At 41.0% G+C, this 25,546-nt stretch overlaps 1 protein-coding gene across 20 annotated transcripts in view; it reads left to right on the forward strand.

Moving 5' to 3' along the window:
* LOC137137609 (adhesion G protein-coupled receptor L3-like) overlaps positions 1-25,546 on the forward strand; it is a 211,281-nt gene that overhangs the window by 57,465 nt on the left and 128,270 nt on the right. For all 20 annotated transcript variants that reach the window (XM_067524090.1, XM_067524097.1, XM_067524093.1 and 17 more), the window contains 2 exons: positions 1,698-1,918; positions 24,308-24,521. In XM_067524090.1, the coding sequence (XP_067380191.1) occupies positions 1,864-1,918; positions 24,308-24,521 (269 nt within the window). In that variant the 5' untranslated portion in view covers positions 1,698-1,863. The remainder of the gene's footprint in view (positions 1-1,697; positions 1,919-24,307; positions 24,522-25,546) is intronic.

The raw sequence follows: 25,546 nt of genomic DNA on the forward strand, positions 1-25,546 counted from the left end.
AGTGTATCTGAATGTGTGTGTTTCTGGAATGTATTTCTTTTTGTCAAAGAAGCTACAGTGTCTGATTTGATGTCATATTTAATTCAGATTTCCTGCAGATGTCAGAGCGTTTTATTAAAAGCACAGTTAACGCATGAGGATGTGTCTTTGATCAAACACGCTCTTTCACGTTGCCATTTTAATGCCCTAAACGTACCTGCATCATACATGTATAAGAGAAATCAACAGAGACAATAAAGGGATGTGGTGCAATGGAGTTGTTCAAGTTTCAATTGTGTTCACGTGTGTGCTGCCCAGACCTAGATGATAGGAACGCAGACTTTTAACCTCTTAATATTGTCTAAAATCTCTGTTTTTGCAATGCCCCCAAAAAAATCAGATTATTGTAAAATAGGATTTTTGAATTAGGATTAGGAGCTATGTGGAAAATGCAGCGACGTGTGTGTACAGTATCTTGACATTCTGATGTCAGTCAGCTTCCCAAGTGCCTTGTCTTTTAATGCAGCACTCACATTTTGACCTTTTAGTAACCAAATGTTCTGGCATCCCACAAAGGAATTAACTCCCTGCAATATTAAATGCATGTATGGAAGGGGTAACACACAAGGATAATGCCAGTGTAGAGGATTGCTTGTTTCGTTTGGCAGAGATTACATTTCTGCAGCAGATCATGGCTGATAGTGGATAATAGAAGACGGCCTAATCAGTAAGGCTGACTTAACCTTAATATCATGATATGGGCTTGATGAGGTTCATCTGTTTGGGAACAATTTCTTTCTTCTGAGAGTGCACACAAGACAAGGTGCAGACTATCCGAACATAGATCGTAAAAGCAATTTCTTGTTTTCTACATTCATGCTTTGCTCATGGAGTGTGGAGTTTTGATACCATTGTGTTAAATAGCAACGGCTAATCTATGGCTTCATCAGTGTGATTCTCATGAGCTTAGAAGTCCAAGGAGGCGCTGACTCATTCATCTCTTCAGAGTGTTAGCCTGGTTGGCCATTTTGTTGACTGGGATTTTTGGAGCCTGCCAGCGCAGTAGTTGTTTCTTGGGTCGCGCAAATACATTCACAGGTGCAAACACTCAAACTGTTATGGCTCATGCCCACAGGAAAGAGGGAAAACACTGCCACGTTTCTTGTGTCAATTACCATCGGGCCTTTGCACGAACACACGTAAGGTCTATCACACATATGCATGTGCTGAGACATACAGTGCATATACTCTGCACACACACATGCCTAGTACTCTGCCAAAACAGTGTGTGCTTCATCGCTCACTCCTTGTCTCTCTGTGGGAGTGATTTGTTGGTAAGGTGGGGGAGTTAACACTTGGATGAGCAAACAACAACACAATATCCAAAAATACATTTTGTGGATTGCACAGTCTTAGTGTTTGCTTGATCACACCCGGTATGGGTTCGGCTGACTGGAGATTGAACAACTTGCACCGTGTCACTTGATGACAACTTGAAACCCACAATGCCATAAGGACTGTGCATAAGGATGATAAAGCCATGGTGCATCCATCTGTTGTGTTTCTTACTGGAAAAAAAAAAGACTCACTCCCTTTTGTTTCTCCAAAAGAATGAATCACCAACAAGTTTTCCAGCACTTAGACTCATTCAAGCCTTAGCCACATTAAAATCAAGTCCAGCTAACATCTAATGTGTTTTCTTTTCAATTTTATGACAGACTTTGGACAGTATCTGGCACCAGTGCGACAGGACCTGTGGATAGAGTGGTGCAGTGGAGGGAGCCGTGCCATAAAGGAAGCACCGCACTGGGGCATTTGCCATTAAAAGACTGAGCACTGACCTCATCTGGGACCTTCAGCAGCGGGCGGTAAGAGGAGGAGGCCATGTGGACCGCACGCCTGCTTGTCCTCGCCAGCCTCTTCGCACCGGCCGCTCTGGGTGAGTTTGGCTCCTTCGACCACGCTTGTGTTTGCGTCTACGTGGACATGCAGATGTGGACACCAAACGCACCCCTTGCATTTTGTGAAGGGCGTCAATTGAAGCTGTATGGGAACCTCATCCTTTGGCCTTTTTAACTGTCAGATTCTGTCAGCCCACTACAATAGAAGCTTCTAACTTTGTGTCGGTCTATCTAGCTCTGCTCGCTAATTAGCAGTTTTCTGCTCCCTAAACTCCCTGAAACTTTTTTTCCCCGAGACTTTTCTTTATAGTTTTCTGTTTGTTTCTTTCTCTGATTTATTTATTTATTTATTTTTTAATCTATTTTTAGACCTGTCCCTCTTTCTCTTGGCTCTGTCTCTTGCTCCCCTGCCAAGAGGAAATGAACTGAAATCACTTTCAAAGAATAATTAACACTGCTTTGGCTTTGTGGTGTATAGGATAGGATAGCGAGCATTGCAGCGGGCGGAAAAAAAAAAACAAGACTTCTTTTATCATTTCACGCATTGAGATCTTAAGATTAATTTACAAGGTTTTCTTTTCCCATTTCTTGGTAAACGGAAACCGCTGTCGTTTTACTTTGGCCTTCTGTGGATTGTTTCTGAGACAAACTAAATGAAGTCATTTAAATTCAGATTAAAAGAAGTCGGTGGTGGATGGGTGGTTTGTGGGTGTGTGGAGGTATGTGTTTGTGTGTGGATGGGGAGGTTGGTCACAATCAACTAAGGTTTAGATGTAGGGAGTGTTGGGAGTTGGGCAATGGCCCATAAAATTCTTAATTTGATATGGCTAAATCCATTAATAGGAGATTTAAAGCTAATTGAATTGTTTTTGTGCTGTGATGGCAACTGGGTTCTAGAGCTCAACCGATACATCAGCAAGCTGATTCTTATCAGATGATCTAAGCTAATTGCAGATAAATCATTGTCTGCCTTTATAATAGTGATTATGTAAAACAGAATTTTCATAATAAAATACCAACGATAGCGTAGCTGTTTGATCTGTTTTATCATCAGTGTTAATGTTGCTCTTCATGAAAGGTGCTTGTTTTCACATGTAATACTTTACATAAAGGATAATAATCCATCTCCTCCTTTTCCCTCTTTTTATGTCTTTTTTTTACACGTCTGCTTTAGTTGAGTGATATATAATTTGCTAAAGCTCACTGACAAACATCCGCTTAAATTAGGTTTGAAAAAGTGGAGGTCGCTTTGTCTTTGAAGACAGTGCAGTTAAGTGTTGTGCCATGTTGTTGCTAGACTGTGTTCTGAAGACTGTCTGTATTGAGTCGTTCCATGTTGAAGTGTTTTGTTAGCTCAGTTTAACCTGCGGGACTTTCTTAGGGCTGATGTAATGTGTTTTCTGCCACAGCGAAAGTAAATTCATGAGCAGCAAGAACAAACGCAGGGTTCCCTGTGCCTTTACTGCAAAAAAAAAGAAACAAGAAAAAAAAAACAACTGCTGTTTTTCACCTAGGATATTATACGAGCAGTTTTGTGGAAGTTTTAAAATGAGACACATGAACCATAATTTTAAAAACGGCTGAGTAGAGGAGGCAAAAGGATGGAGTCGTTGCCCGACTGGTGGCAAAAACACTGGTGCACATTAAGAACAGAAAGCAGTTTCACTTTGGTAATTTTTTGTGAACTGTGCTATGTTTTTAAAAGTCAGTATAAAGAGCTGTCTGCCCCAAAACCTTTAGTTTCACAGTCCCAGGCTTTGTCCTCAGCATTAAAATGCACCAGGCTCTAAAAGAAAGGCCTTATAAAGACATCTGATTTGTCATTTTAATATATGAATATATGTAATATATGAATATAATGTAATTACATTTTGCATAGAAGTCAATGTATATGCAATGTTATTGTATTTGTTTCACTCATTTGTTCAAAAATGGTAGTTCCAATAGGTCGATATTCAAATTTTATTTTGTTTTTCTGCACGGACAGTTAGAAGTCATTTAAATGGCAGTAAAAATAGTTTGTGTTATCACTTCAACACAGGCACTTCACCAGCTGGGGACAGAATGTGTTAGCTGTAACCATGACTCTGCATGTGTCTGTGTTTAGATTCCAATCGTGAAGTAAACATACAGATTATTGAGGTCACAGTAGCAATGAAATCTTTCCTGCAACTGGACCCATGAAAGGGAGACCACTAACTTAACTGGACAACTTGTCGTTTCAAATGGTAAATGGTGAACTATAACAGACATATCTAATCTTAGCTGATGATTCCAGCTATGTAGGCATGTTGAAAATGGGGGGATGGGGGGGGGGGGGGGGGGGGGGGGCAATATTTCCTTATCATTTGTAGCTATACAGGCCCATGAAATGCTGAAATGTCAGTCCACCACTACTGAAAAACTTGAAGATTACAATGCTTCTACACAAAGATTTCCTCATTAGACGAATGGGAATAGCTTTAGTGTTAGTGCAGTGAAATTACTTTACCTAAACATGAATGTATATAAACAAGCATTTGAGTCTGTCTTGGAGGTAGAGAGATGCACATCAATGCTCTGCTGGCTGCACAAACAGTAGCTATAGGGCAACCAGCTCATCCAATTAGAAAGAGTCACGGGGTTATGGATGTGAAGTGGTTTGAAGATGACAGACGTCTGAGAAATACAACTGAAATGTTAATGGCACAGCGACCTCCCGACATTTGTATTTGAAGGACATAAGGTGCATGTTTTAGCCTGTTGTACCTTAGTGTAATTTACTTTACATTAATGTAGTGCTACATAAAAAAATAAAAAACTATACCACACTTTTCTGAACTGGTGGCTACATTTTCCTACCTTACGAGGCTGCCAGTGAGCTTCATGTAGGTTTGTGTGGTTTGAGGTGGTCGGAAAAGTCATTTATCAATTTCAAAAGCAGTTTGAACCATTTGGAAAATGGTCAGCTGCAAAGCATGCATGATTAGTCATAATTGGGCTGAAACAGGCAGAAATACCAGCTCGTTCCTTTAAATCAATCATTCGGCTTTGTTATTCAGACCTAAATAATCAATCACTCATTGATCTCCAAAATATGTGACATCAAACTGACAAATGGGTTTAAACGTTACAGACCTGGTTTAACTCTAGATTAAGTGCTTGACATCCCAAGTTAAATACTTGGCATTTAACACCCGACAAAACCCTGATGCTATATGCAGATGTGACCAGATGTTGCCACTGAATTGTTCTGCAGCTGGGGAAGCTGAAGTGGGAATATTCATGGTGCATTTTTCTCCCCGAGTGTGTTCTGTACTCCAGGGGATGCTGGCCTAGTTTGGGATCTACAGTCCCTTTTGTCAGGCACAGACATGCACATACGTGCATGGATGAATAGAGTCAAACACAGAGACAAGCACTGGTTTTGTTGACACATGTGGCAAGTTTCACATGAAATAACAACATGCATGCAAAAAAAAAATGCACAAAACATGCATTTACAGGATGGGCCAAGAGTCTACATTTGAAGCTGCAAAGTACTCTGCTCTTTCTTGCCGTCCTTTGTATGTCAGCAAACACCCAACTGCCAACACTTCACACTTGTCTGAAGAAAGATTCAAACAACTTGCGTTGCCTTGCTACTGCTGCTCCCCACGTGAAAAGTATTAAAGAAAGGAAAAACCTTCCACCAAACCAAGACAATAAACAAGTACAGACTACTTTTCGATAAGCAAGAAAAAAGCCAGCTCGAAGAGTGAACGTAAATGAAATAAAAAATAAGAAATGACGTAAAAAAACAAAACAATATTTGTCCATTTTGACTATTTAGTGCCCCTCCTTTTTAATGAAGGGGGACGAGTTGAACAGTTTGAGGGCCTCTGGGGAAAAAGGATCCCCTGTGGCGTTCTGTGGAGCACTTGACTGTGATCCGTCAGAGGATGCAGCATGGTGCTGCAGATGTTGAAGGACCTTAGTCTCCTTAGAAAATACAGCCTGCTCTGTGTTCTGTGTTTCCCTGTATATTGATGCTGCATTAACTGACCAGTCTAGTATATTGTCCAGGTGGACGCCCAGGTATTTGTACTCCGAAACTGCTTCCAAAGTGAGGAATGTTTCTGGACAAGTGACACACCAGCAAGAAACAAACAAAAAAAGCTGTGCGTGGGTGTTGTTCTATGTTTGTCTGTGCATGCTTGTGTATGTCCTTGTGTGTGATCGCTTTGTTGTTTGTGTAAGTCTTGCAAGATTAATAAAAAGTGTCGTCACATATGCTGTCGCTGGATCGAATAATAAGTAAAATGCATCCTTGTCATTGTTTTGGCAGCGGTGAATAACTGTAGAAAAGCAATGCCCCAAACACTTTTGCCGAGCCTGAGCAGCACATTAATTATGAGTTTCTGCAAGTGGAAAATACATATATTCATTCCACTTAATACCACGCCATGGAGTCAGAGAGACCCTTGATCACTCTAGGAGTTAGAAGTGGGGAGCCTGATACATATTTTCAAGGTCAGACGCCAGTGTGGACATCATGTGAGAGTGGGACTCTGGATGCATCTGTTCAGCATGTGTGTGCATATGTGCACTTTATACGTCTCAGAACATCCTCAGGTAAATTCAGCGGAACAGGCCAAAAAGGACAGCAGCCTATGACAATAATTACAAAGGAATGACCTTCATGTTAACATTCATTTAAATATGGCAGTACGTTCTTGCAGAGCTTGTACAAAGTTGAATGCTGATCAACATCCACCTTTCAATCATCCAATGTGCTAAAGTTAACTCTGTCTAAGCAAACAAGGGCATTAAACCCTAACGCCGGTCTAACTGTTCCCGTACACGATCCACTTAATTAATCTCCTTGTGCCAGGGCACAGACTCCATCCGCCAAGGCATCCCTGGATTTGCCTAATTTGCTTAATTAATTAAACAAATGATTTATTTGAGCTCATATTTCAAAGGGGGAGAAAGTTCTTTGTAAAGCCTATTGAGGCATGTACTGTTTTGTTGCGACGACGAGATGCCTCTTGAAGCATTGAAAATAAGTGGGCTTCGGAGGGGGGGGATGTCAATCATTCATTTGCAGCAGCATAATGCAGGGGTAAATTATATATGCATTTAAATCAAGTGAATTACTTTCAACAGCGTCTCTGTTTTGTTGAGGTAAAGTATGGGGATGATTATAGTTGTGTTGTCCCACGCTGGCGAAAGTAAACAGGAAAATAGTTTAATAACTGTAGACTTTGTGCAGCCAAATTCTTAATGAGAGGAAAACAGGCTGTGTATGCTGTATGTTCTGATGTACGATATGAGTGTGTGCACGAAAGTCTGTAAATGTATTGGTGAGATTCTGTTAATCCCAAATTTGCCAAATAGTGGTGGATAACTCTCACTTATGTTTTGCACGACTTGGTGAATAACATAAACTGTGCTTATATTCCATGTATAATTTACACGCTTGCCATTTACAAAGCAAATGGGTTGCTAAGGTAAAACCATACAAAATGTGTGACAGTGGCCATAAATCATGAATGAAAAAGGACAAAACTTAAAATATGGTTTTACGTCGTGTCATTTTAGGCTAATACATTTTTAATTCAATTAAACTTTTTTTGTGGATCATTTCACAAGGCTACAGGTTAAGAGCCTTGAGCTGTGTGAGGGACAGGCACACGTTGAGCTATCCTCAGCATGTCAACCTGTGAACAATGGCACGGTTAACATTGTGTTTGGTACATGGTCACTTCTTACTTTAACAATGTAACATGCTTACATCTGCAAATCACCACAAATCTCTCAGTTATAGAATAACACTAGCTGCAAATAGTGGGTTTACAATCCAAGTTGTGAACTTGAACTAATTCATCTGTGGATACTCTGGATTGCAATTCCTCTGATAATGGTTGTGAAATTGTGGAAAAGTGGTGAGCTCACGTTGAACTGACATTGCTGCTTTTTATTTCCAGCCTCGTTTGTGTGTTTATTTTGTTAGAGCCTGGTGCTAATTGTGCAAGATGGAATGCCTCATTCGCGCTGGATGAGGCGTGCCTATGCGAGCACAGGTTTTGAACACTGGAGCTCGGAATGTGGGCTGTGCTGCACATACCACAGCAATAAAATGTCAAGGCAAGGCCGCGGAAGCACTAAAGAAGCAGGAAAACATCAGCTCGTGCCCGTCGACGTTGGTGCGTCCTCGGCTCATGATCCGTGCTGGCTTGAAAGGATAGCAGCATACTGTGTGTAATGGTAAACATAGTTCAGCTCAGTCAAAGCAACAGGATGAGAGGAGGACAAAGAAAAACGTATGAAGAAGCGTTGCTTTTCAGAAACCCACTGATTTTAAACTAATGATTGAGCAATTCATTGCAGGCAAAAGGTATATTTGAAGTAATTTGGTTACTTGACTTTAACATAAAAGTTTTATCGCTTTGGAAATGGTTTTGATGATATTCTTAAAAATGCCTTGGGTTTAATGCTTTTAACATTTATTTTTTATTTGCCTCTCTTTTTGCAGGGGATGGATTATGCTTTTCCCATAAGCCACACAAAGCTTCCTTAAAACAGATAATACTGTTGCAGCTATGGGAAAAAAAAAAGACTTTGTTTTTGTACCTAACCTAAGGGTGGCCAACACAGCTGTCATTTGGATGCCAGCTTATTTTACAGCTCTTTCTCATTTTCCCTCTTTGTATAGCAGTTCACGTTGGCCGGATTTTGTCAGGACATGTGACTTTATTTGAATAGGATTGTTAGATCTAAATTTGAAGCACAAATAGTGGGTTTAAAATCAGTTTCAGTTCTCACTTCCATGTTATCCTCAGTAACATTTTGCGTGGCATTTGGCATGGCTCTCAGAAATCCCCTTTTCCTTTTATGTTCTTCTATAATGAGTGAAAAATCAATACCTGCTCGACATAGGGAATAAAAAGAGTGGCCTTCGCTGCCCGTGCCATCCATAGTCGGTGCCTGACATTGCCAAATTGCTGTCACAACTTGCAACCCAAGAGGAATGAATGACAGCAACATTAAGAATGGCAGGGTGGGGTTAAATACCTCTGCATGTTTTATGGGTGTCTGTATTTGGACCTGTGTATATCTTCCAAATAAATGAATTAGACTCCCCATCCACTCAGCTTGGTTGCACAGGCATAATTTGGTAAGCGCTGAATGATGCCATTTAAAGTGGACTTGCAGCTGGCCTGAATGGTGTTTAATGAGGACAGATATTGACAGCAAGGTCAAGTGGCAGTGGATGTTAGTTTACATTAGGCTGCATAATGTGCGCGTGTGCGCCGTTCAGACACAGTATGCGTGTGGTGTCTGGAGGCTGGAGAGAGAATTGGTAAGTAACCCCACAGACCAGTTCACAGGGCAAAAACAGTGGGCGTGCAATACCACAGGGTTTCCCACAATGGAAAACAGCAGGGGTCAGGCAGTAATTTGGGGTGTGGGCGGAATGTGAGGAGCAGGAAGGGCAAACAGAAACCACACAGAGAGACAATGCAGTGACCTACTGTATATTTTACTCGGTTTGTGAAATTAATTACTTTCTCCATCCTAAGCCACACTGTGAAATCTGTACGAGCAACATATGCTCTCTATACCTCACCTGTGATCTGATGCAGCGGTTTGCTGGTGTGACTTATTTGCATTTTGATGACACCATGAGTCTGGGCAGATTAAACATGTTGCAACGACACTTTTTGTTGAGTCCCCTTCACACACACATGCACACACAAACACACACACTCACTCACTCACTCATGTTTGAGGTTATGACAGTGACGCGAGCAAATCGTGGTGAGGCTGTTTGTCCCCCCCCCCACCCACATAATGAAATGTTTCTGCAGCAGTACATGATTGCAATACATGCCTCACAGCCATTTATAATAAACTAATTATTCTGATTAAGCGACAACAACATTTTTAAACAACAGTTTGTTAAAAATGTATTGATTTTGAAAATGCTCTCTATGCATATGTGCATTTGTGTGTAGAGGGTCTAGGGGCCATGTACTGTATCTATTTGGTGACTTGATATATTGTGTCTACATACAGTGCACACATGTTATGATATACTGCAATTCATATCCTATTTTATCGTAGGATATACAGTAGTTTGACTCAGCTTTTAATGGAAATTCGTATTTAAAAAATGTAGCTAAAACAATTTGCACTTGAAATACGGAGTCAGAAAACCTAAGATGTATATCTTCTGCCAAATGAGAGCTTTTCCCTCTGATTTTGGTGTTTTCAATAATAGATGTACATCGCTGTAAATAACACCGTGCATGGCTTCAGCTAGAATAAGGAGTCAAGTAGCATTAGCTGCTAACGCTAACACTTGTGGCTTGTGTTTACCGCTCAAAATACCTGCATATGCAATGTAAAGTCTTTTCTTTTCATAGTCATTGCTAATGTGGTGTGTTGCTGTGTCTTTTGTAGTAATCTAGCAGTCTAACTAGTTCTCATTGGTGAGACTGTGGATCAGGTTGTGGTGATTTTGGCCTTGTTCGTTGACATGGAGATGTGCAGATCTTATTTCAGCCAACGCTCTTCTAGATAATGGGAATCCCTTGATTATGTAATGTGTTGTGTAAAACCGTCACACATCAAAATTCATTTTAAAAAAACAGCCAACACAATGGTACCCTGTCATTGGAACAAGCATGTGGCAGTCACACAAACAAAGACCATATTCTTTTCAAAGTTTTATTAAACGGCATTAAACAACAGGTTCTCCAGTTTCGTATTGTGAGTAAATCTTTATATTTAATGGTCCTGTATTGTTTGGTGCATGAGGCATTGTCTCCGTTGGGTTTTCTTTCAGGAGCAACTGGGGGCATTAGACAATTGCAGAGGGAAATTCATGTCAGAGAACTGGGAGAAGTGATAGTGTACTACTACCTTTTCTGTGGCCAAGAAAAGGAAAAACAAAAGGTGTAAAAGATTAATTAGTTATTGTCCCTCTTGGTCTCTAGTTTCTTGTCGTATGCAGCACTTGAGCTATCAAGGTGAATTTCAATGTGCTCGTACACAAACAAAGACCACAAAAGATCTGGTACAGTTTGCCTCAAACTAAAGATCAGCACAGCAGCAGGCCAATTATGGGCAAGATGGTGTGTGTGACCCTGCACTCTCTTCAGCTCTGCTCTGAATAAACTAAGTGTGCACAGTAAGTGGCGATTTTGCCCCAGAGAATCAATATAAAGTATTGTAAAGTCTGCATTTAGAACAAAGGGGTAGAAGGGGATCAAATGATACTGTGGCACAGATTAGCCCACGAGACCTTGAGGAGTAGGGGGAGAGAGAGAGACAAGGAGCAAGTCATAGAGAGGTGGTGTAAGAGGAGGGGTGGGGGGGGGCGATACTGGAGATGGCCTTCAGTATGGCCCAGTGGCCTTGTAGGGGAATTCAATACAGCCATTGACAAAAGAAGGCTTCTATTGTGGAGGAATCAGCCTCCTTTGGGAGGCTGTTCCATTTCCTTATTAATTGTGCTCTCATTAAAATAAAAGGAAAGAGAGGGGGAAGCGGATAGAGCGAGAGTAATGGTAGCTCTTCAGCGTAGCCTCCCTGTTTGGAAGGATGCCAGGGTCAAGTAGTTTACAGCACCAGCGCTTTACACAGGATGGAAAATACACTGTAGTTTATGTATTTTATGTACTGCATGCACGGTACACACAGAGATATACACACACTGACTCGCTCGGCCTTTATCTATCAGTACCACAAGCCCTCCCACACTCGAGCAGACAAATCTTCCTTATTGACCCCCCCACCACATCCCCCTCGCAGATGTACAGTATCAAGGCCCTGGAGGTCACAGCTTGGCCTCCGTCTCGCACCACAGCTGTCAGCCATGGGAGGAGTCGTCAGTTTAGACCATGGATCACTGAGATCCCATCGAAATGTACTCCCTAAAGAAGCCCATGACCCTCTGCTTAAAGAAGAATTCTAGTTTTATACAACTTGGGTCATATTTTGATAGTTGTATCGTGTATGATAGCGCTGTATCCAATCGCTGTACGTAAGTAACTGCTGGCATCTGGGAAGACGGGAGTAAGTCTTGGCAACAAGCTAAAAGCAAAGAAAGAAAAGCTCAACTGTTTTGATAACCTATGAGTCATTTCATTTACCAAGCGAAAAAAGCCATGTGTGCTCTGGTTCCACCCTCTCATATCTGACAATCGCTTGTTTTTCTTAATAATACATGGCAGCTCATTGAATACTTAAGGTTTTGGAGGGTCATTCGGACCAAGGCCATATTATTGTTTACTGTTTTGCACTTAATAGATTAATAATTGAGGTGTTGGGGAAAATAAGCTGTTTCGTTAATAGTGAAACAAAGTGTTAGTTGTATCCTTAACAAGGAAGGCAGAGGTCTGAAGTAGCAGACAGTGTGTCTTCTTCTTCAGACCTCTGCCTTCCCTTTACATTTAATAGTTTGTTCTATGGTTACGTTCTCCAAGCTCTGACCTATTTCCCACACACTCCTTATATTATTCTCTCAACTATAGAACTATGAAGTTTTTGTGGTTTTCTTTTCAAAATAGAAAGAAGACACTAATAAGCAAAATTTCCATCAAGCTCCATCAACATCCTGTTAAAGGTAAATACAGAAGCCAAACAACATCAAAATTTAAATGCTTGATATGGACTATTATTTTTTTTTTTACTTTATTCTCTGCTGTTTTTTCTTCTCCCATATGGATTTGCATCTTGTTAAAAGCTTGTGTTTTGAGCACCGCGCATGTTCCGCCGAACTCTTTGATCAGCTACAGCACTCTAAGCGTTGTCGCCCTTTCTTTATGTATTCCAGAGGCTGCACTAAACCCCGATGGCGAATAACCGAAGGGAAGATGTATTTTTTTTTGGGGATGTGGGGGTAAAGGGCAGGAACCATTACGTTCACAGACATCTCCCTGTGCTTGAGACCCTACAAAAGACCAACTGTGTCAAATGAGGAAAAAATGCAGGTGCACATTCCCTAGTGGTGCACTCCCTCTTTCCTCCCACACCCCACACATATATTAACACTTGTGCGCACACACACACACACACACCATGCCTCCGTGATCACTGCCTTATTTGGTGGTGAGAAGGTGGGGGGGGGGGGTGAGGGAGAGAGAGAGAGATCCTTTTTCACTGTGATAATACTCTCCTTTCTCTGCCACGGGATTGACTGAGGAAAGGGTTGAAACTCGAGAAGCAGAGTGAGCGATGTCATTCCACAGCAGGCCGCTGCATCAAACAATATGGCCCCGCTGCAGATGTTCCTCAGCTGCATGTTAGCTCCATGCATACAATGGTGGGCATTTTGTATTGGGGTCATGGGGAAGATCGCGAGGAGCACGCTTTAACTGAAAGGTCGAGGTTTAACCGCTCAGCAACATTTGACACATTTTTGTGTTCTAAATGACACAAAATAGAGAGAATGCAGATGCACAAAAGTTATGGGAATCACTGCAACTGCAATTATTTTGTTAACTTCAAGTTCATCTGCGACAGTTTTTACACAGCCTTAAGACCTCGCCTCATAATCATCAGCTTGAACCAGTATTGCACTGGAAACAGGAACTGCTAACAGCTAATCAAGCATGACTTTGAACATGATGTACAGTGTGCTTTGTGGGTTTGAGGCCTCTTTGGCCACCACAGTCTTGGGCTTGGTCTGAGTTGAGACAAAATGATGTGGCCCAATCAACTGCAGACTTTACTTTAGGTTTACATAGCCCCCAGGCTGGGGACCACTGAAATAAAGCATGGTGGGGAATTGCACTCCAGAAATTCAAAACAAATTTCCCACAATTGTAGACAAGTAAAAACACTTCATAAAGCTTGGAATGTGAGTTTTTCACACATTTTCTTCCAGACTAAGGCAAATCAATTTACACAAAGTTACATGTACCATGTAAAACATGGTTGGACCTCTTTTAGGGGTCAGTTTTTTTTTTTTTATGCCAGATGCCCTTTCTGCCGCAACCCTCCCATTTTATCCGAGCTCAGGACAGACCCCAATGTGGCTGGGTGGGGCCACCTTGATGCGGTGAGGCGGTGCTCAAACCTGTTGCCTTCCACATCCCAACCCGATTCTCTACCGCTGAGACACCAGGCCCCCTTTGAAACACGTTGGACCTTATTTCAGTCGTATTGAAAAGCTTAGACATCCTTTTGGTTTTACATTTGAGCAATAAATTGGAACAGCCCAGCTAAAGATCACTTGATAAACATGTTTCCAAGGAATTCGAGGAAGTTAAATACTAAACTATTGTATGCATTTAGTGAAGTTTCTCTGTTTCCCACTAACAGGTTGCCAAGGAAATTGGTTGTTTTTGAGGTGCAAGCCAGTCTAAATGTGATATTATATCATACATCACAGCTCTGCACCTGCTTGTGTGAAACCGTGCGCGGCATGTTTTTGCCAAAAATCTCACATTCCTTCCTAGTTCATGCTTCCTATGCTTGGTGTCTGTATTTCAATATCCCTCACGTTAAGAGTTGCGGCCCCAATTCGATGCACCACCGACACGTTGCCTCATAAATATTCAGCATTCATTATCTCTGCACAGTAACTCCATTTGTAGTGTCTGTCGTTTTGAATACAGAAGAAAATACGATCTAAGGAGATTATCATAGCTGGGTGTCTCAGATGTAGCGTAGCCACCTAGGCTAATTTCTGTAGCACTGCCTTGATTGGTTACATGTGGAATGAGATTACACTTCTCACTCCGTGTGTGGTTGAGGAATCACTTTTTTCCAAATTTCTGCCGTCTGCAACACCAGGGTTTTGTCTCTAGCACATTACACATTGTACACACTAACACATTACTTTGCTTTTTATCACAAGCCCACTTTTCCAGCAACATCACCCACATGTTCGCTTCCCACTCGCTTGTTTTTTTTTTTTTGTTTTTTTTTTTGCTCCCAACTTCTTCAGTGTTAGTCTCTTTAGGCAAACCTGGACAAGAATGCTGCTTAAAATCAGGTTTTAATTGCATTGAGAACAGAAGATGTTACAAAGGTTTTTAAATACCTTCTAATTACTGACTATGTCTCTCTACCCTGTTTGTTTCAGTAATGTCAGCAGGCATATTTGTCACGTTACTTTACAATTACAGTTGTAGGAACCGAACAAATAGGGTCGGGCTGCTTGCAAGCGGAAAATGGAGGCAACTGCCCCTTTGCCCCCCTATAGAGCCGCCCCTGCCATGCTGTGCCTTGTACTATCCAAAAAGACAGACTGGGCCAGCGAGAGAGCACTGACTCACTCTCAGATTCAATCAGCTCTACACTCTGCCAGGGATGTTGTAGCTCAGGGAGGAGGTAATGAAACACAAGAAGCAGGGGGTCTGATTTAAAAGTTGAACGGTGTCACGTTCTGCATAGGCGTAGGTGTATGCACCAGATAGCAATGTTCCCTAAGGAGAAACGCCCCCGCCCAATACATAATTTATTGAAGTGGGCATATATACACACACACAACATGAACATGAACGAACCACACGGGACGTAAGAGAAGAAGCAGGTTGCAGTTAAATACAGATAGACACAGCCTTAAATCTGCTGATACTACGAGGATTACACTAAACAGGGCAAATCCACTTCACCTTTGTATCATCTATATGCATTTAAATACTCCTGAATTGTACCTCTTTTGGCTTCAATGTGCAAGTGTAAAGCCTACACTAGTTTTATCATCCAGCAACTGTGCTAACAAATCCGGGAAAGTTGCAATAACACCTAATTAATTGTCTAGTGCTGCGTACAGTATGTATTGTGTATGCGACCAAAGCACGGTTATCCTGGCGTGCACTTGATACTGTGAATGTGGCCCCACTAACCCTGATAATTTGAGAAATATGAAGTTGTATCGTTATTAACCCAAAACACAACAGATGAATATGCATGAAATCACATTTTTAATTTTGTGATTTAAATAATTTCTTGTTCATCATTATGTAAGTAAACATTACAGCACCAAGCTTTAATTGGTATTAATTCATGCTTTTTGCCCCTCGGATATTACACTGCAGTAGAAACTGTGTATGAGAGAGAGAGAGAGAGAATTGGCTGAGATTTATTTCCCAACATGCTCAGCTGCAGAAAACAAATCTCTACGGTGTAATTCATAGAGTTTGGTCCTTGTGCAACGGGTACGTTTGATAAAATAGAATGCAAACAAGTTCATACAAGGACGCTGTGAGAGTGAGCTTCAATTTCCTGGTTTTGTCTTCAAATAATGAGAAATTGAAAAATGCTCATCCCAGCTTCCCACTACCACAAATACCAAACAAGGCCAAACATTTCATACAACCCTCATGACAAATACAGCAGAAAACTTTATCTCAAGTTTTCATCAAAAACCATTATGGTGCTTTATGTAAATCTTCTTCTCTTGTTACTGCATGTTTCAAGTTTAAAAAAAAAAAAAAGCCTTTGTTATCTGGAACAAATTCTTGTACAACAGATGTGGTGTTGGGTTCATTTTGCAGTTGTCAACTAATTGATGTCATCCTAGATTAAGTTCTTTTTTTGTTTTTGTTTGTTTCAATCGCCATGATCAGCTGACGCAAACATTAAATTATGGCAAAGTTATGACAGCTGGCATGGTGTTGTCCTGGTGGCCAGTATTTTTGTGCTGAAGTTCAGCTCTATTTGCTCTCACTGTTGCACTATTAATAAAACTATAATGAGTAGAGCCCGGGGGATCCATTCAAATTGTAATATTGCCTGGTTTGCTATTCATTAAAAGAGAATGCATTTTCTAGGTGTTTTGCCATCGGTTTGTTCAGTATCTCATGTGAATGGAACATGGAGCTTTAATACTGTGGGTTGCTATGGTAATGAATAAAGTGTTCACATGAATGGCACTGACTGGAGTTGAAAAACAGATATAGAAGTATACTTTACATCAGATTGTGTGTGTGTGTAGGTTGACACAGGGACACGAAGTACATTATACCGCATTTTAAAAAATAGAGTGACACGTCAGTGCTTCATTGTACTTCGTCATTAGATGAATGTGGAATTATGGTTCAGGCAATTAGTCACATTAATTTCAGCCTTTTGACACAATGGGTTCATTACAAATTGGTTATCTCAGTGTCCATTCATCCCAAAAATTTCAGGTCAGTTCCATTTTAAAGCATGTTGTCACTTCATAAAAAATGAAGTGATACTTACAGGACATTAATTCTCAATAAGGTATTTTGATATTCTCTACAACTTGCTGATAGTGCATTTGTACTTGTACTTGTACCCCCCCCCCCTTTTTTTTTTTTTGCAAACGGTAAATTTAAGTAAAGAATTTTTCTAAGCTAAATCATTCTCACATGGAAGGCAGAGGCCATTTTAAATAGATTTGAGTATCTGCTCACCCATTCACCTGGAAAAAAAAGAATGCAAAGCTGACTGAAAAATTCTTATGAAAATATTTCTGGGAAGTCTCTCTATATATTTTGTATTTAAAAAAAAAAAGGGTGCCTCAGTGGAAGTTTGGTATAAGCGGGTGTTAAGATAGTTTCTTTGGGGGAAAAAAAGTCCTTACATCCTACATGAATATAACATCTACCAAAGTTAACACCAATACACGATCACCTAAATAGCTCCCTCAGGATGTTGTACAAAGTATGCATGTTTTTTCATATTGATTTCCCAGCCCCTTGTGCTCCACTGCTTTTCTTGTCTGAACAACCTCGATTTCCTGAGAGGTTCAGATTAGCGCCGGTTGCACCGCAGTTTGTCTCCGTTCACAACGCTAAACTTAGCCAAGCTCTTGCCTCCAGTGTGCTGTTAGGCAATTCCAACCAATGATGTGTGGTAAAGGAAGAGTGAGGAAAAGACCTCTTTCCCCTCGACAATCAGCCTGTTGTTTCTTTCCTTTGACCTCAATTACTACCGGGGCACGTGTTACTATAGGGCCATGTTGAGTCATGCTTGCTCTGGGAGTTGTGTGTGTGCATCCTCTCATGTGTTTGTGTGATGGGGACTGTGTTCATTTTAGCTTAGGAGGCACGTTCAGTCAGCGGGGGCCAAGGTGCATTGGTCTTGGCTGGGATGCTCCCTTGAGTGATGCCTGCACATGTGGGTGGGTTACAAGACTGAGCGGGGGAGGAGGGAGAAGGGGAATGAAAGGAGAGGAAATAGCAAAAGGATGTCAGACATGACGGGAGCTGAACAAAGCCCAGCGCGCTGTCAGGAGCCGCCGCCACGGCAGCTGCCAGCTCCCAGACTCACCTCCGGCTTGGACCATCTGACAAAATGCCACTTCGGTGATAGAAGGCAGGACACACATCTCTGCCGTGTTTATTCTTAAGAAAGGACGATTGGTCGAAATAAGAAAAATCTGCTCGCATTTAGCACAAATAATAGAAATAATTTGAAATATGTTAGAATTTGAAAACGATAATCTGACTGAAAATTCAATTGCTGAATTGCTGATTTCTCCTAAGCTGAGAGGAATTTGACCTAACAAACTAATGTTGTAATTTGCACACCGTAGTGGTTTTTAACATAAGACCTTGATGGGAGACTTGCGTCCTACTTCCTCCTTTTTTTTTTTTCTTTTTTTTTTTTTTCCCCTCTTGCCAAGGCTATGCACTTAATGAATTGAAGTAGTGATTAATTAAATAGAAGTGTCTGCTGGATGGAAAGACACTTCACCCTTATGTTATGAGTATGTGAATCAAGCATTTATGGAGCGATGGTACTTGTGTTTGTTACTTGTGTGTAGGCAAACATGAGGTTACTGTCTACTCGAAGTATATCAGAAAGGAGGAAGTTGCTGTGCTCTGCAGATTTCCCTCCATCTAGCGACCAATTTATTAACTTCCCCAGTTATTAACTTTCCCCGTGTCGATACATGTCACAGGAGGAAAGAAAAAAGTAATACACCCCTACTTTGTAATGATTACTATATTGTTGATTCCATTTGGCAGAAGATGCATGTGGCCTCTCATAAAAAACATCAAATATTCACCATGTGAGGACGCTGAAACAATAAGGTGCAGCAGTTTATTACCATTGCACAGTATCGGGTCCTTCCTCCGAGCTAATTTGTTAAAACTGAAGAACTAAATCCCCTCCAGGCGTCATGGGCAGACTGACTGACAGTTTCAAATTCACATTTCTATGTTGTTGCCCTGTGAAGAACCCATCATCAGTCTTCCCCCTCTGCTGGAATTTGCAAGTGCGTGGTGTGTTGCCAATTAATGTGTTCAAATGTGTGTCAGCGAATGCAAGTAGAGGAAAAACAAATGGCTTGTTACTTCGCAGCGTTGAATGGATATCTGGGTCCTGTCACAATGAGTAATGCTAATTGTGCTTAGCAGCATCATTGGTCAAAGTGTCAGAAGCCATCAAGTCAATTTGAGAAGTTTGTCACCATCGTTTCCGTGGTCGGCTCGTGAATTTATCATTAGAGAGGTATTATCTGTCATTCAGCTGCACACGAATTCACAAAACACGTGATTCAGGCTCATTTTTTGTGAAACCCTGAAACTTTGTCCGAAGTTGACCACATTTGCAACGTATGAAAGACTTATTGCGCCGATTCTGAGTCTTGTATTCTTCTCATGCAGCACAGATGTAGGCTTCTTGATGCCTTTCTCTGCAGACTTCTTGGAGAGTTTAGTTCCTGGATAATTTTGCACTCCGTGGAAGAGGGAAAAAAAAAAGTGCCTTTTGAGATTTCACTTGCCTTAAGGCCGTATGTAAACGTGCTTACTTGGAAGAACAATTTACCTCAACTGTTTCCCACTTCAATATAAATAATCCCGCATGCATTGTTGAAATGCTGCTCTATTTTTTTTTTATTTTTATGTTTTCTGGGTTTCAATTAAAGGATTTCGCCCCCTCATTGCATGTAACTTACTTTATTCTTCCCCACCCCAGAAAATGTCATTTGTTGCAGACTAGGAAGTGGGTGTGACAGGCTCCCATCAGCCTAATCAAATAGCAGTATACAGATTAATGTGTTAATTAATCACTAGCTCTGGGGGCTGTACCCATGCAGTGATTCTTAGTAGAAAAAGAGACATCTGATCTGTTGAATCAGCTCCCTTTCCCTCTCCTCCTCTTTACTATCTGTCTTACACTAATTCATAGTTTATTTTAATGAACACACACACAAACACAGTTTTCAGTTTGTGTTATCTACTACAGAAACGTGGGCTCTCGTTTTTTAAACGATAAAATACTGTATATGTTTTTTTTTTCCTGTTCTTCTTTACCGCATAGCTTTTTGGGCACTTAGCCAGACTCTGACAAATTGTAGAAGGGATCATTATTTACTGGAAAACGTTCCACCGTGAGCTTACACACTTCAGTTTTAGCCTGTAAATGCCCAAAACCATGTTTTTGTTTTTGAAAAGCCGTCACATGTCTGTCGTGTTCGTTTATCCAAGTGATGGAGGCTCATTAACTTGGACTTTTTCTAATTGTGTTTGCGCTGCTTGACCTTAACTCCGTCTCCCTGACACATTTTTTTGGGGGGAAGAAATGAAATACAGGTTCCTCCCAAGGCCCCTGTTTTGTTACTAATGACTTTTAAATGTCATTGTTACTGTGCTCCGTCGGCACTTCAGTGCCCGGTGTTTCGCAGAACGTAATGGGGTCTGGGGTCCGTGTCAGTGAACCAAGAATAAGCTCAGCTTTTAAACGGCCAAAAGTAAAAAGTCTCCCTTCTTAGCACAGTATCACTATTAACAAACCCACAATCACAACTCCAAAGCATTTCCCCCATTGGAGTGATTTTTAAAAGCTCTGCGGGGGAGCGACATTTTCCAAATGACCATTTTTCTCTCTGACCTTTCTGCTGCCCTTTTTGTTGAGTAATTGCATTTTTTTCCCTAACTATTCATTTGTGAGTTATGTCATTTGAAAGCATCATGATTAGGAACACTGCTCTGTGGTGTGAAAGTAATGGAAGTATCCAACATGACCCTTAGAGTTTGCTTTCTCCAAGCCACTTTTTTTTTTATATCCATATTCAGCAGTGCACTTGTCAGAAGAATTATCCAGGGAGAATCTGCAGTGGAAGAAAAAAAAAAAGGGATATGTGCTGCATGTAAATGCTCTTCTAAAGTATTAGCTGGAAAGGGAGGAAGTGAGCTGAAGTGAATAGAACATAGGAACTTAGATAAGAGGACGGACTTTCAATAAGACTATTTTGATTTTCGATAGCTCTCTCAGTGATGTGTGCAGTTAGACGGCGATACGTGCGAGTCGGCCAGGATGCTGGCTCTGGCACCCGAGGAATATGAGCCCTATCAATCACCGCTTCTGGGCACAAATGTAATTACACCATAGTTGTTGACTAGCCAGGTAATCCGAGACATCACTGGCATGTGTTTACTTCCTTACATTAGGGGATTGCCGGTGTCCATGTTGATGGCATTGGGCTGGCTGCTCTTTTTATTTATTTATTTTTGAGCCATTGCCTTAACAGAGATACAAGGCCTCCGGGTATTATTCTAAGCTTCTGTTATTTCATAGCAAATTACAGAAATCAAATGAATCGGTTTTGTGAAATGTGGTTGTATAATAAAGCTTAAAATAGAATAGAGCTCTTTGTGTTTTTATCATGTTGGATGATGGCTCTCAAAAGAAACAACACACAAAAGCCTGAGACAAAGCAAGATTCTTTCTCTTTCATTCAGAGTCAGTTACTCTTTTGTCATGTATCTAAGTGCACCTACCTCGGCCGTCCTACGTTATCCCTTTCCTCTGGCATTGTCACTTTCAAAGAAGTTTGGTGTGATCCAGACCAGTACTTTTCGGGGCGGTGAGGGGGGGGCGGAATAAATCTTACCATTAAGAGGAAGATAATTGATGGCTTTCATCACCAAATGGAATACAATTATTCCAATCTGTGATGTTTCAATGGCGAGTGCGCTTTAATGTGTTGGTGTTTGAATGATTTATGAGACAAAATCAAATGAAACAAAAATGAAGGGCTTCTTTTGTTGTTTCACCTCAATAAGTTCCTGTTTGCTGTCTTTTTTTTAAATTTTATTTTGGTTTCATTTTGTTTATTTTCCGGTGAAGATTACAAATGGTATTTGGGTGACTTTTTGAAAAACAAAAAAAAAGTTGTTTGCCTTCATAAAAATGCACTAAAATTCCAACTTATGTAAAGGTTTAAAATATGTAAAAACAAATATGCCATGACTATTATAACTGGCCTAATTTAAAATTGCATTTTTGGCCATCCTTGACTCTGGGGGGCCAATAGAGGTCCACTAGCAGCTAGAAGGGGCCCACTTAGTGTGTAGGGTAGCAGTGTTTCTTTATGGCAAGTTATCATTGTAGAATGTGCCATTGTCAGTGACCATCACAAGAACTTTTTGCATTTGCCCTTTTTCTTTCTCCTGACAGTTCACCACTGGCCTCTAAGGGGCAGTGCAAGAAACAACATTAGCAAAAGTGCTTATTTACACATTCATTTAAGGTCGTGTTTTTGCCGTCAAATGAAGAGAAGTACAGTATTTACTCCGGCGAAGCCTCCGGACTTAAGCCAGAAAAATATCAGTGTTTTTAGCTGCTAAAAGCTAAGTAAGGGCCAGCAAATAGCTACAGTGTTGGCTGGTAGAATATAGTTGCTTTGGATGACATTTTTGTTGATGCTGAAAAGTGGGCGGGGGAGCAAATCAAATCCAGAAAAGGCAGTAAAACCAACACACTAAGCTGAATATTGGTAAAATGCTCGAGACAGAACCTGAAGGGCTGCATAATAATTCTGTTTGGGATCACTGCGAGTTGCAACCCTTCAGTGATTCGATCCATTATTATTATAAAAATATTGAGCAGCTTTAAATTGTCTCTGTAAATTCTTTTAGTTATTTTTTTGGCTTGCACCCTTTAACACACTGAAAAGTACAACAAATTAACAACTAATTTCCAAACCTGCAGTGTGTGTATGTGTGTGTTTGTGTGTGTTTTCAAATTGAGTAAATTAAATTGACATTGTTGCACCTACTGTAGCAATTTTAATAAAATTAACCACGAGCGCCCAGGATGAGCTATAACAGAAGAGATATGCCGTTTAAATGGTGATGATGGTGGACAAATTTAAATTTAACTGATCATTATAACAGCTTTTATTTGCACCACCAAAATCACAGTCATCTCGTGCCGTGCAACTGCATGACATGCAGAAATGTGTAATGATACGAAGCGGCACACTTGACCGAGGTGCATTTCAGTCAAAGCATTTGCATTTCAGCTTGGTACCCGAATAGGCAGACGGAATGATAGGATACATGCCATAAAGGTGCTTTTAAATGTATTTGTAATATGTGTGACGATGACAAAGGGTCTTTCCATTAAGTAACAAGTAGCATGTGACACATTGTTAACATTAGTTATTTTGAAAATAAGCGTTTTTGCGATGTTTAATGTTGATCCTCCATCCTTGCTTTCATTTGTGGACACACTCTCTCCCTTTGCTTTTATTCTTCCTCTGAGTCAGTCCCTGATGTAGTGGTGGCTCTTGCAGCACAGACACTTGTCTGAAAGGATGTTTATAAAAATCTATAACTGCCACAGTCCTCCTACAGTCACTCAGGCCAATGTTTACGTTTCTCGCTCATTTTTTATTCTCGCAGTAAACACAGAACTCCTCTAGTCAGTTGTGCACATGCCCGCTCGTGCGCGAATGTGAGCCTCTGCAGACGTGCGTGGGTGTGCGCGTGTGTCTGTGTCAAGGAGAGGAAAAACAGCAACCTCCGGACCGCCGCCGCTTAGGTCCCAGTAGCCCTCCTGGCCATTTTGGTTCTGCAGTAAACAGCAGATTTTTTTTTTTTTTTGCCAAACAGACTCTAAACTTTGGCTCGAAGCATCACCGCACCTTTTGACCCCCCTCTGCCTCCTGGCCGCGTGTAGCTTAACTGAAGTGCGCTGTGTCACCTTAGAATACAAAGAACGAAGCAGAGCTTATAATTTAAGAATTCTGGCCTGGAGGGTAATTGTAATAATTTACATGAGACACACTCTACTGTGTTTTCTTTGTCTCTGCAGTTCTGTCTCTCTCTAATTTCTCAGCTGAATGCCCATGTAATGAATGTTTATTTTTTCACCATCCAAACACAGTGTCTATTTCCTTATGTTTGATCTGTGTCAATCTTTCACTCTCTCTTTCCACAACTCCTGGCCTCCCAGGCCCCCCCCCCACCCCCCATGGTATTGCTCATCCTCCCACTCCAAACAGCCGGCGTCCTTTCTGCCCACACTCTCTACACCAGGGTGGACGACCTCTTCTGATATCTCTCAGTGTCAGACCTTTTTATTGCATGTCCTCCTATCTCTTCTTGTATTTTCCTGCTGAATTATACTAAACCCAACTCCAGGGTGAAGTTGTTTTCACACTTAAGTGCAGAAATGGAAGGGTCCAAAATAACAACATTCACATTCAGTTGTTTTATTTTTTATTTTTTTCTTTGCAGCCTTCAGTCGAGCACCCATCCCCATGGCGGTGGTGAGGAGGGAGCTGTCGTGCGAGAGCTACCCTATTGAGCTGCGCTGCCCGGGCACTGACGTCATCATGATCGAGAGCGCCAACTACGGCCGCACCGATGACAAGATCTGTGACGCTGACCCAGCACAGATGGAAAACACAAGATGTTATCTGCCAGATGCATATAAGATCATGTCTCAAAGGTAAGGACACACAAATTTTGATCATTGGAAATGTAATAGTTGAAGTTGAGAAGAATTTTTTTAGAGCACAGTGCTTAACCAGGTCTATGTGAGCTTGTTGAACAAATGTTTTCTAATCCATGGTTACATGGTGTAAATGTGCTGTAGCTGTAACAAGAAAATAGTTGCAGCTCTTTCTTTTTTTTTTTTTTTTTAGAGCTTTTGCTGATGACAACAAATGATAGTAATAACAAGGAGTTGTTTGAGCCCCTATTGAGAATATTATAATATGACTATTTGAATGTATGACTGTGTGCACTCATTCAGCTGCAGTCGCAAGTGAAATTTGCTGTGTGCTGTTAAGTAATTGACTCGAGTAGCTTCATTTATTTTGGGAAAAAAAACCACACACAATCAGCAAATCTTCAGTTCAGGAGAGATGCTATAATTCACACCTGTGGTCTGCTGGAACCAAATTAAACGCAGCTCTCGCCTGCACATGTTTTTATACATGAAATAACCTACTCACTTCACGCATTATGGAAGTGTAATGTATTTCTGTTGTGTGCTAAGGGGTCAAGAACCCCAGTCCGCTGGAAACACCTTCGTACCTGGCTGCTAAGCTACAGCAGCTGTAAATTTGCTCTCACACAAATCAGTGTTCATTTTAAATAATATGAATACGTTATCGGCTGTGTGCTGAATGAGCTTTGCTGCCAGATGTGAGCCTTGTTTTCAGAGTAATGACTGTGTTGTGTTGGAGCCGAGACGAAGAGCCCTATTTATCAAGGTAGACAGTCTGGGTTTTTCAGTGTAATAGATTGCTACTGTTAAAGTAAAATACAAGATTTGGTTTTAAGCAAGTAGTCTAGACTTAAGGCCGTATAGAGCTGTACTGTATGTACAGTATAGTCCATCTAAGCTCTTTTGTTGACTTATTGCTGCACTTAGAGCAAGATGAAGGCTCCTCTCGTGGATTTCGTTTTGCCTTTGAGGTCAAAACACCCTTGAGCCTTCAGGAGGAATGGGCTTTATCTAAATTGACT

This window comes from Channa argus, chromosome 12 (genome assembly GCF_033026475.1).
Source record: "Channa argus isolate prfri chromosome 12, Channa argus male v1.0, whole genome shotgun sequence".
Lineage (NCBI taxonomy): Eukaryota > Metazoa > Chordata > Actinopteri > Anabantiformes > Channidae > Channa > Channa argus.